The sequence below is a fragment of the Triticum urartu genome, chromosome 2A (genome assembly GCF_056163025.1).
Source record: "Triticum urartu cultivar PI428250 chromosome 2A, HENAU_Tu73, whole genome shotgun sequence".
Lineage (NCBI taxonomy): Eukaryota > Viridiplantae > Streptophyta > Magnoliopsida > Poales > Poaceae > Triticum > Triticum urartu.
This window is the reverse complement of record NC_141874.1, coordinates 150,760,928-150,773,337: the sequence shown is the minus strand read 5'-3', so window position 1 is coordinate 150,773,337 and position 12,410 is coordinate 150,760,928. Positions and strand designations below refer to the sequence as shown.

At 43.1% G+C, this 12,410-nt stretch overlaps 1 protein-coding gene across 1 annotated transcript; it reads right to left on the bottom strand.

Moving 5' to 3' along the window:
• Nucleotides 1-3,198: 3,198 nt before the first annotated feature.
• On the bottom strand, nucleotides 3,199-11,970 carry LOC125536453 (aspartic proteinase 36). Its single transcript, XM_048699682.2, has 12 exons — nucleotides 11,631-11,970; nucleotides 11,412-11,532; nucleotides 9,483-9,910; nucleotides 9,202-9,358; nucleotides 7,439-7,521; nucleotides 7,237-7,333; nucleotides 7,060-7,132; nucleotides 5,330-5,515; nucleotides 4,921-5,042; nucleotides 4,652-4,753; nucleotides 4,470-4,570; nucleotides 3,199-3,734 (listed from the first exon to the last, which is right to left on the bottom strand). The coding sequence occupies exons 1-12, from the start codon at nucleotides 11,885-11,887 to the stop codon at nucleotides 3,563-3,565; spliced, it is 1,899 nt and encodes a 632-aa protein (XP_048555639.1). The 5' UTR covers nucleotides 11,888-11,970; the 3' UTR covers nucleotides 3,199-3,562.
• Nucleotides 11,971-12,410: the final 440 nt, after the last annotated feature.

The following is a 12,410-nucleotide window of genomic DNA, read 5'->3' as shown; positions in this document are numbered from 1 at the left end:
AATGATAGAGAGGAGCCCATGCTGAACAAGAATGATAGAGCGCTTGCTTCGATTGACTGGGAGCTTCTGTACCCCGATAACACGCGCTTTCCACCTCGGTCTCTGATCATGCGCCCCTTCTGTTGTCTTTTAGCAATGCTTTCAACCCTAAGAAGATGTTCAAGTTTGAGTTGTTTTGGTGCAAATTGGAGGGCTTTGAGGAGGCTTCATGGACTTGTGACCCCACGATACATGACCCTTTCAAATGACTGGATGGACTGCTCAGAAACACGGTTGCGTATCACCATGCTTGGGGGCAGTGGAAAATTGGCAATGTCAAACTGCACATTGCTATCACCAACACAATTATCTTGCACCTGATGTTGCTCAGAGAGGAGGCTATTGTCTGATGGTGAACGATGGCTTAGGCACACGCTAAAGCTCACGATTCTGGGACTCTCCTCTTTGGAGAGAACCATTGCTTGGCAATGATCTAGACTGCTATGGCTCAAGAAGGGAGACACGGAGACCGGCTTATTCCAACTGGTTGTCAATGGGCGTCACGCGAAGAATTTCATCCCGACTGTGCACTGCAATGGGCATATCTACACCGAGCAAATAAGGAAGTTGCATTCTTTGCGGCTTATGATCAGCTCTTGGGTAAGGGACAATGTCGAGATCACACTCTGGACTTGGAGTATTTGCAGATGGAGCGGCAGGACATGCAAGAGTTGGATTTGATGTTTATGGCAGAAGAAATTTGACATGTGATCAAAGACATGCCTCCGAACACGGCTCCCTGGCCAGATGGGTTCATTGCATGTTTCTTCCAAAAGGCGTGGACTATTATCAAGTACAATGTCATGGTTGTCTTCCACAAGCTCTATACTGTTGATGGAAGGGGATTTGGCAAACTCAATCGTGCCTTGATCACCTTGATCCCCAAGAAGCTGGATGCCAAGGAGATTGGTGATTTTCGCCTGATTAGCCTCATTCATAGTGTGCCAAAAATCTTCGCAAAGACGTTGGCTAATCAATTGAGACCGCAGCTAGTGGATTTTGTTTGCACTAACCAATATGCATTTATTCAGGGATGCAATCTGCACAATAACTTCATGCAGGTCAGGCAGGTGGCCAAATGATTTCACAATCGAAAAATTATTGGTAACCTCCTGAAGCTTGACATCTCATGTGCCTTCGACCCGCTTATTGTTTGAGGTCTTGTAGCGAAAAGGATTAGGCACAATTCGGCAGTTGGATATCTATTCTACTCTCCACCATGAGTACCGAGGTGTGTGTGAATGGTTTTCCTGGGACAAGGATCCATTACGCTAGTGGGCTTCGGCAGGGGGACCCCATCTCCCCATGCTCTTTGTTCTGGCAATGGACGCGCTCTCGCCTCTCATTGCTCGTGTGGAGGACATGGGTGTGCTTTCTACTTTGCCTCGCATTACCAAGTTGCAGCGTGTGTCAATTTATGCGGACGACGTGGTGCTTTTCTTCAAGTCGCAACACAGGGAGATGAATTGTGTCAAGTGTACCATGGATCTGTTTTGGAGGCTTCAGGGCTTAGAATCAACTGCAACAAGTCCTCGATTATCATGATCAGAGGGTGCGCCGACGATGATGAGAGGGCTACCAGCATCTTAGGCTGCCCAATTGGGACTTTTCTGTGCAAGTATCTTCGGCTACTTTTGGCTTTAAGACAGCTGACCAAGAACGAGTGACAATCATTGTTGGACTCCATCATGAAATGTGCTCCACCTTGGCAACGTGGGCTAATCACCGGGGCTGGGAGGTTGGTGTTGGTTGACTCTTTCCTAACTGCTAGGCCAACACATCACCCCCTCATCTCGGACGCCCCTAAATGAGTCCTACAACATCTTGACAAGTGGCTTCAATCCTTCTTCTGGGTTAGCACTGATGAAGTTCAAGGAGTAAAATGTTTGGTCGCTTGGACACAAGTTTGTAAGCCCAAGATAATGGGTGGGTTGGGAATGAGAAACCTGAGCGGCATGGCCTTGCCGTGCGTGCCCGATGGGAGTGGATGCGCCGCACGGATCCATCCAAGCCATGGCATGGTCTCAAACTTATCCCGAACCTCAAAGCCAATGCCATCTTCTACAGCTAGGGTGCAAGTGGGCAATGGCCGAAAAAACCTCTTTTGGAAAGATCGGTAGATTGGAGGTCATTGCAAGATCATCCGGCTGGTTTGGATCAAAGTTGTGACTAGGAAGATCAAGAGCATACTAGTGACCGATGGGCTCCCCAACGACACCTGGGCCACGGCGATATTGGTGGCGTTTTAAGCATGTGTGCTCTGATCCACTACATCAAACTGTGGGATAAGGTGTGGGAGATCAAAGTAGATACCAACCACGAGGATGTGTTTTTTTTTCTTTTTTTTTGCGGGGTCACGAGGATGTGTTCTCTTAGACCTGGAGCAAATCTCCTGTTTACTCAGCTATGGCATGTTATGTCACGGCTCCACGAATTTTGCTGCACCTTCGTTGTGGAAAGCTCACAAGATCTTCATGTGGCTTGCTCTGCAATTTTGCATCTAGAAGTCCGATCAGCGAGCGAGGCATGGGCTCCAGGATAACATGGCGTCTTGCTACCTATGCCTGCAAGACCAAGACACTGCGAACCACCTGCTCATCCAGTGTGTCTATGCCAGGTACGTATGTTGGGCATGCTTCTCTTTTAAACTGGTAGATTCATGCCAGGGGCCTATGCCCTGTCGCCTTAACGAGATTTTGACTCCCTGTTCATGATCATCTGTTGGGAGCTATGGAAGAAAAGAAACACTAGTGCTTTCTCCAATTTCCCTCACAGGCTCATGAGGCTGTATTGGTCAGAAGGATTGTGGCCAAGTACAATCTCTGCATGGAGGTGCATAGGAGAACTAGTAATTTTGTGAGAGGGTAGCCCTTGTATCTTTGGTGTGGTGTTGGCCCTAGCAATCAGCTTGTGATTGTTCTGGCGTCTAATGTGAACATTTCCTCCTCTTCTATAAAGATATTGTGACAGAGTAGCACTTGTATCTTTGGTGGTGTTGGCCCTAGCAATCAGCTTGCAATTGTTCTGGCGTCTATTGTAAACATTTTCTCTTCTATAAAGATATGGTACGCATAAGCGATGCGTACTCTTGGAAAAAAAATGAAGGTAACAGTTTTGTCAATTCTAGACAACTCTTAGTATGGAGTAGTATCCTCAAGCTGAAGCAAAAAAAGGTTTTCGGCTCTTATCAAATAGATATTACAACATTGCATCCACCAGTGTGATTTGTGTCTGGTCTATTCTATTTAATCTACATTACATGAACAAAACCTTCTTCTACAGTAAGCCTCAAGAGGGAGCTCTTGATCTGAATTGCTAGATAGTTTATGAACTAATTCTCTAAGTTTTGAACCAACAAGTCATGTCATCATGTGCTTCTTCTGTAAGCTAGATGCTTTGTGTTACATACAAAGGAAAAGGGCTACTCCAACAGCAGATGTGTACCGCCGCAATATGGTAGCCCACATAATAGTGTCCCTACCAAAGAATTACCTATTTGTTGCCCAGTCAAAGAGCTCCAATATTATAGCGGTTGGAGTTCTTGCTCAGGCCCCACTGAGCCCACAGGTCTATATGCAGCTTGACCTCTAAATTTCTTTCTCCAGAGATACAGTCCTAAAAAGGCCGATAAAGACAGGAAAACAACTAGCAAGACTCCAACCAGTATGGAGACAACATGTTCCTGCAACCATGACCTGTAACAAATTATGATGCAATGTCAAATGTCTGCAAGACAGTAGAATGTAAATCATATAGCACCATCAAAACACAATTCAAGGAAATCGCTTCATATAGAATGTAAATGAAGACGAAAGATACTATTCGGGAGCACATAAAATGAAAATGTAGATGTAGTACAAAATATCGCCATTAGGCTTGTTTGAAAGAGGGGTTTCTTGGTCAAAAATTGGTATTTAGTTCAAATTAACTTAAATATCGGAACTTCACAGACAAATACCATTCTTGCAAACAGCCCCACAGGATATTCCTTAAATAAGCAGTGCCAATGGACAATGGTATTTGGCAATCCTCGGCAACTTTATATCTCTTTTCATATTCACCATTGCAGAACAATATTATGCACTAGAGCTTATCTTCCAAGACAAGAAGAATGACAATGGTACAGATTAATGTTATGATAGCTGCAATGTAGTACCAAATATTGAAGCCATTACAGACATTATCAAACGTTATTTTGTGACTTGTTAACTTCCATTATGTGTCCCGGTAAGGCGGTAACTTCCTTTTTGTATTTCTTGTGACCTTTTAAGCCACGATACATGTTAAAGAGATGTTGCATGGTCATTTCAGGTAAACATATTATATTTATTCTAAATGAACTAAACTTCTTCTGAATTAAGGGATGGCCGAATTAGAATATGTGAATATATATCGGGCAAGGTACGAATAGCACAAATGCATTTTCTCACCTTCTCGATACAGGTTGCTGCACATTCCACTCGAGTAACTGATAACTGCCAAGATGTTCAGGCAACTGAACATGATGTTGAGTCAGCCGATAAATGATACCCTATCATATATCAAAGCAAATGATTAATCATTTTGCAAAGAAGAAGAAAACTGAAATAGTCCACAAAAGAGTGGATGATACCATTGCTGTTGCATTAGACATAGAATTAGAAGATCCAGCTGGGAAAATGTCCCATCTGATTAGAGTAGAGTTTCCCTGCCCAGTAACATTCATAAGTCGTACCTATAAAAATAAAAGAGTAACTTCAGCCAAATCGCCATGAAGAACTATAAAATAGAGCAAAATCAAGTAAATTCCAAGAACAGTTGTTCTTACTCCTTCAAAAAGGAAGCATTCTGCAAACATAACTAGCATGATCATAGCATTGTCATACTATATTTTATCCTTACCTGACTGGAATCTATCTCCAGCTCTTTAGCCAACAGCTCAGCCAACTCATGTAGGTGAGGTTTCAGGTTTGGATACGTAACATTTATCGACATATAAACAGCGATGAGACCAACATCATATTCTGCAAGCAAAGAAATCACAGATATGATAAATCATGTGTACATACAATATCAAATAAACTGTGGATAGATAAAACCTTTAAAGAGGCAGGTTGAGAAACTGCCTCATTTATCACAAAATATAAAGCCCTATAAAATTTGGGACTTGAAAGCATCAAATAGCTTCCCAACCATGCAAGCAAAAAGATGATACTCCCAAATTACCACCTATGAGTCGACAAACAACTAATATACGTTCATCATTCAGCGAATAAGACGTGCAAAATAAACAGAGTAATAAGGCACAAACCTGGCAAACCACTTGGAGCAGGAGCTGGCGATAAATCTGCTTGTGAACCTGGATCACTTGAAGGAGCTGGTGAAGGAGCCCCACCACTCTGGAGTCTCTCCCACAACTCTGAACAGTTAGTTTTCCAAAATCCAATCTTTTCATTGTGGCGGTCATAGGTTACAAGGGTATTACGAACAACGATTCCTGACAGAGAACATTGTGTTAGCTATTCATAAGGGCAGGTTTCCAAATGAACGAAAACGAAGTATGTTATCATGTTCCTAACGATACAAATAAACAAAAATGTCTAAAAAATGGATGCACTTTCACTTATGAGTGAATCAAGATGCATATCACTCACTGTAGAAGAAAATGGTGACTAACATGAGAACATATAGCAGCTAAGTTCTATTATAACAGCTATTATTCCTGTCATTAGAGATATTTGTCCCATATTTTGTGTCAGTTTCAACCTCCGACGACCATTGCAGGAAGCTTCACCCATAGGGCGTAGGCTCAACTTCTGCATGTTCACTACATAAATCCATGGCTCCAAGTTCGCTGAAATCTGGAAGTGACACTGTCCTAGCTAGTTTCTGGTTTCCTTGTAAGCATAACAAGTTAAGAAGAATCGCATGTTCCCTTTCTTTGAGGAAACAGGGCTGGTTTGCCTTATTATTCACAAAAGGAGTTTTTATGATCACCAGATATGTTGCTACAAATTTCAGCTTGCATGAGTAGACTACTGAATGGACTGAAGTAGTGATGCCAAGAAAAGCTAGCATAAAAAAGCAGGTCAGATTGTAACGATTCAGATCAAGTCTTACCGAAATTGGATTTCCTTTCCGTGCCATATGTCGCTTAGACTTTACTATTTCCCCTTACCGCCCTTTCCTCTATTTGTTCGATAGGGTCTTCGTTTTATTCTAATTCTAAACCCATTGTCATCCACAGTTTCCCAAGTTATACACTTCCCCAAGTTAATCATTTAATTCTCGAATCGAATTTTCATCGCACACAAGTGTATAAGTAGTTAGAATACATGTGTTAATCATTTAATTCTCGAATCGAATTTTCATCGCACACAAGTGCATAAGTAGTTAGAATACATGTGTCATTTAGTTAATCATTTCATTATTCAGCATATACTGCTAATCATTTTTATGTCAAAGAAGAAAAGATCAGAATGGAAGTACTCTGTCTGTGTGTACAATAGGTGATGTCTGATTTAGTTACAACACTAACTTTGAACAGCACTGATCAGGAATATGATGGGAATCAAACAGCAATTTGATCTATTGTACCAAAATTGGATGGAGAAGTGATGTATGCATAGCAGTGCTTAGATAGTGTTACATATGGATGGCATCAAAATAATCATCTAATACAATTCCCCAAGTTTCAAATCAAATCCTCATCACACATAAGTGCATAAGCTGGTTATAGTACCTGTCTACCTGCCTTCTATTATTCAGCATACACTACTAATCATTTTCATGTCCAGGATGACAAAATCAGAAAGTGTTACAGATGGATGGCATAAAATGTTTTCCAGTTATGATCCTAATGCACGAATCTAGTAAGCACGTGTACTTTATAAGTCAATACGGAAATAGGAAATACATTGTTTAACTATCCAGTACCAAACTAGCAATATGGGTGGATAACCTGCACAGTAATTTGTCCAAGGGGACCAACAGCAAAGTGCACGATGTTCTTGAAACTACTACTAGAGTTTAGTGCCTTACCACCTAATAGAGTTGTTGGATCTTTCCCATTTTGGAACACACCCAGGCAATAAGCCCCTTCGACTTTGGAGTGCTTTATTTCAAAATTGGAGACACAGCATCAGCGGACAGCGCCAACAGGCAAAGTAAACAAATGCTGCCTTAATTGGATTAAAATATTATAACTTCATGATTTACCCGGAATAAATAATTTTCAGGTGAAAGTGAGAGCTTCTGTCCATTTCCAAATACCATGTCAACCTTTGGAAATACCTCTGATAACTGGGAGACGTTCCTGGAAGTAAAGTGATGCATATTACAGCTCCATATGAATGTTGCTGAGAACATCAGAAGAATTGCTAACGAAAATAAATAATTGTTATGATCATCCGGAAGTCACCTTCCAGCACCCGCAAAGCAGATGTCCTTGTAATTTGGGTCAGGTCCACGGATTTTCTTGAGAGGATGGACCTTGCTTGTCACCTATTGATTAAGAATATAATCATTACATCATGTTTTACCAAGAGTGGAACAAACAGTTGGTTGTTTCCGAAACTGTTAACGTAGGACCAAAAATAGAAAACTGCTTGCATGAGGTAAGAAACAAGATGAAAACACAAGGTGCACAAGTGCACATGTGTTCATTGTACTCCCTCCGGTCCTTTTTAGTCCACGTATTAGATTTGTGTTAAGTCAAACTATACAAAGTTTGACCAAATATATATTAAAATATATCAACATATACAATACCAAATATATATTCCATGAAACTACATTTCATAATAAATCTAAAAACATTGATTTGGCATTGTGAGTGTTGATACCTTTTCCTATAAGTTTCCATTATATGCAGACTAAAAAGGACCGGAGGGAGTAATTGTTAGAATTAATCTTGTCGTTATCTTAAACATATGCAAGTCCAGCTATATCATAGTATGCAAGGAAGTTAGATTACTAGTTATCTTAGTATGCAAGGAAGCTAGCTACTTCTGAGCTGTATTAGTCAAGGTCAGTTCATGTAGCCTATAAATAGGTATGCCATCTTTGTAAGGTAAGCTAGTAGTGCATCAATAAGAGAAATGGCTTTGGCTGTGTGAGAAAGCAAGTCACCAAAACAGCCTGTGTACTTTTGTATGTTGTGAGAAACAACACAGAGAGAGAGAGGGGGGAGCTGAGTGATTCAGCTCCAGCAGAGAGAGAGGAGGGGGGGGGGGGGGGGGAGTTGAGTGATTAAATCCCAACAGTAATTCGGACAATTTTGCAAACCAACAATCAAGAGAATAGAAGGAGAAACAGTGACCAACATATTGGTGGCGGTAGATATCCAGAAGTAGATAACACTTCCATTACCCCAAGGCACTAAAACATTTAGGGCTCGTTTGGTAGCACGGGACCCCCCTCAAAACCATGGCACAGAGCCCACGGGGCGAATCGGCCTGTGGAAAATCGCCGCGGCATTTGGTCGCTCACTCGCTGGGGATTTTCTGCCCCGATCTCCATCCTTTCCCTGGTGAGAGATCCACGCCTAGAGAGGTTGGGGAGAAAAGCCACGACTGGCGCTCTCTCACTCGAGGCAACGGCACAAGGCGCACCTAGCAATCTCCTCCGACGACTACCGTGAGTGCTACGCCTCCAAGACCATCTGCCCTCCGGCGACAGAGACGGGTCGGCAGCCGTGCTTTTCCTTCCCCCAAGATCTCAACAGCCAGAGGAATCTCTGTCATGTCCCTGCGTTCGTCTTTTCTTTTCCTTCAACCAAGGTCTTTTCTGGACGTGATCTCCTCCCCTCTCTCCTGTCATCCAAACTGACGTGGTGATCTCCCCGTGGTAGGACGAGAGGATCCACGATGGCCATGGAAATCCCCCTGAGTGGGATTAGATCCCTGGGATACATTTCCCTTGCAACCAAATTAGGCTTTAGTGTCATCATGATGGTTAACCTTCTTTGTGCAAAGCCGTAAAAGTAAAAAAGATGGCAAGTCCTCAACTACTATCATTGGCATCTAAACATAGAAAGATCGCTTTTTAAAATGGTAAACTGCAAAAACAAGATAGCAAGAAAGTAGATTCCACATAATGGAAACATACATATAGAAGAACAAAGATCCCATGAAATGGTAAAATTTATTAAGTAACTGAAGGACAAATCATCTCATAACTTACAGCATCTTTAAAAGCTACAAAAGCTTGTTCTGGGAGGTATGCATATGTGGTCCCACTATCCAAGACAGTCCCATGTTTACCGTCAAAGATCCTTGGGTCTACCCGCAATGGCTTTCCAGCAACATGTATTTCCTTCAACTCAATGTTGTAATATGGGCTGTTTCCATTTGAGATAAGTTAATAAGAAGGTGCATCACTATTACAATAGAGGAACCCGCAACCCACCCACACAGAAAAACGAACAAAACTCCCATGTAAGAGTGCAAAACGACTTATGTTACCTGCGGACAGCGTTTGAATGTGTGTATACCATGTCACGAGGGGCAGGCATTGCACCCAGTACCATAGCACCACCACCAATATCCATTCCACCATAGCACATAGAGAATGAATCACTTATGACACCCTTATCAACAAGCTGATCCATTATGCTAAGTTGACCACGGCCCAACCCCATTATGCCATCAGCATGCTGGCTGAACAAATCTCCAGTTTCGGAATTTTCACAGCCAAAAACAGCACGCTGTGGCTTAAGTTCACTTTCTGTGCCAAACGACACAATGTCCTCACCAAGTACCCCGCTGCTGGAGCTCATTTCAGCATACTGCCTCTCATAAGTGCACTGGCTCTTATCACTATCACAATTGCAATCAACATTACATTTTACTGGTGAATATGTACTGGAGAGATCAGGTTGAAACCTTGGATCCTACATCAAGCAAAACATCGGTACGTTAACTGCCTGGTAATCAAGAAGAATTTACAAGCATAAATAGTGGTGATCGCCAAGACCAGTAGAATGAAACATTTTCCTATATGGCATGATGCATATGGCAGCATGCACATCTTCATGTATTTTGAATTATAAAAATAGGCCAAAAACAAAATCATTTCCACACCAGTACTACACACAAGTCTTCAGCAATGTTTGGCGATTCAATAAGCAAAACACAATATAGAATACTAAATGTGATGGTACAACAATGATGGCAATTGCATAAATCATGGTCCATCATTACATTGCTTCAGTTGCATCAAGATGGTTTCAGCAAATCTAATTTATTTATGAATTTGGTTACTTGAAACTATACAGACCAGTAACCAACAGTAGTCATAAAGTCTAACTCTTTTTGTCTCCAGCGTTTCTATTTTTTAACATGTTGCTTTGGCTACAAGATATTGGCTGTACAAGACTTCAAATGCCACATATCGGTTTGTTTATGTTTCTATTTACATCCCACTTACTCCCCTTTACGTTGGCTGACATCTATACATCTCACGTATGCCCCTTTACATTGGCTAACAAAGACATAACCAATGGAATTTTCAGACTGCGAGTGACACAAGACAAGAGCAATAGATGCATCTTCTTGGATTTGGCTATAGAATGTAGTAAAAACTAAAAAGACATGACAAGGATGGGAAGCATTTTTCTTCGTGCATACATGCATCTTCTTCTGCATTCAGATAATCAGCACAGATTATAAAAACAGCAATACTAGATCTAGAACTGAGAATGGGATTAGTAGTGACTAAACAGGTAACAAGCCAAAAAAAATGGCGTTACAAACACATTGGCATGACCAAGCCAAACACCTGCCAAATGCATTGTCGGTAAGGGACATGGGACCAAGAACATGGAGAGAAAATTAAAAGGAGTTAGCTAACACTTATTTAGGACTAATTATACCAAAGCCACAAGGTTTGGCAGTCCAATAGAGTAGCTTCTTGCTGAAACAATGCCCACCAAACAAAAGCCAAATTTTGTTGGTTGTTACCAAGATTAGCATGGTATTCATTGAGGAATGCCAAACACAGTGTTAATTTGAGTCATCGATCATTTACGCAAAGCATATAATTTAGTCTGCCTCAGTTTTAATAGTACCTGCAGGTTGAGGAGGTGCTCTTAGTACACTTACACTCTACCCACATGACACAAATAAACTTGAATTTCCTGATGTATCAACAAATTATGTGCTGAGTTCTGAGAACTAAAATCCCTACATAATGAATTAATGATGCATGCAAAGTAGCATTACAAACTTTTGTCAGCTGCGAAACCACATGTTAAATTAGCTAGCTTCAATGATTCACCTACAGTTTCACGTGTGGCGGTGTGGGTATCAAAATATCCATGCGCAATTAATCTAATCATCACACAAAGTTTCGAAGTGGTAGCTGAAGATAGAAGCAGAGGAATCAAGGCCCACCTGGTGGTTGCCGCACTGCTCGCAGGAGGCGCAGGGCACGTAGGTGACGGTGCTCCCGGAGTCGACGATCAGCGCGAACTCCTGCGGGGGCGTCCCGATGTACAGCCGCGTCGTGTAATACCTAACCAATACGAAAACAATCCGCGAGCCTCAGATCCAACGGAGCACCCAGCAAATTCGGTGGGAAAGAAATGAGAGGGGAATCCGAAGTGTACCGACCCGTTGGTGAGGAGATCGTCGTGGAGGCGCATGCGGGCGCTTGGGTGACCTCCTTCGGCGAGCCCTCGCCTGGACCTGGACGACGCGACCCGGCTCGCGTTGGGGTAGGAGAGCGTGAGCGGGAGCACCAGCGGCGGCCGCGAAGGGGCGGTCCGGTCGGGGGATCCGGCCGCGGCGGCAGCGACGGCGAGGAGAAGGAGGGCCAGGGCGAGGGCTGGCAGCGAGGCGAGCGGACGACGCCAGCCGCGGCTCGCCATGGTCGCGCCGCGCGGGGAATGGGGGAGGGTCGAGGTCGTTGTGCCGAGGGGGGGCGACGAGGCCCAGGCGACGACTTGTTAGAGGAAGGGGAAAGGGCAATGTCGGAAATTCGCCATTTACGGGGCCGTCCGGGTCGGATAATATTCGTTACCGCCTACCAATGGAGAATGCATCGCAGGCCCCACAGGCCAGTGGAGGAAACTGGCCCAAGGTCCTGCCTCACGGCTGGGGTACGTACACCTGGGCCCCCTCGGACGGGGGCTCTGGCATGCGACTGGATAAGGTTGGTATATATTTTTCCAGTGAAGATTTTCTCTTTTTTAAGGATTTTTTCCAGTGAAGATTGGGGTGTGGAAGGGACGTGAAGTTTTGGATAAAGATTTGATGAACAACGGAATAAGGAGTGGCAAGAGCCTAAACTTGGGGATGCACAAGGCACCCATGGCAATATTCAAGGACAAACAAGCATCTAAGCTTGGGATGCCCCGGAAGGCATCCCCTCTTTCGTCTTCAATCCATCGG

Excerpts from the sequence above, each read along its gene's own strand:
- LOC125536453 (XM_048699682.2), bottom strand. The coding sequence starts at position 11,887 with ATGGCGAGCCGCGGCTGGCGTCGTCCGCTCGCCTCGCTGCCAGCCCTC. Across the intron at positions 7,522-9,201 it reads TTGTAGCTTTTAAAGATGCT|GTGACAAGCAAGGTCCATCC; the intron begins GTAAGTTATGAG and ends CTTAATCAATAG. Across the intron at positions 5,043-5,329 it reads TGCTCCAAGTGGTTTGCCAG|AATATGATGTTGGTCTCATC; the intron begins GTTTGTGCCTTA and ends CTTTGCTTGCAG.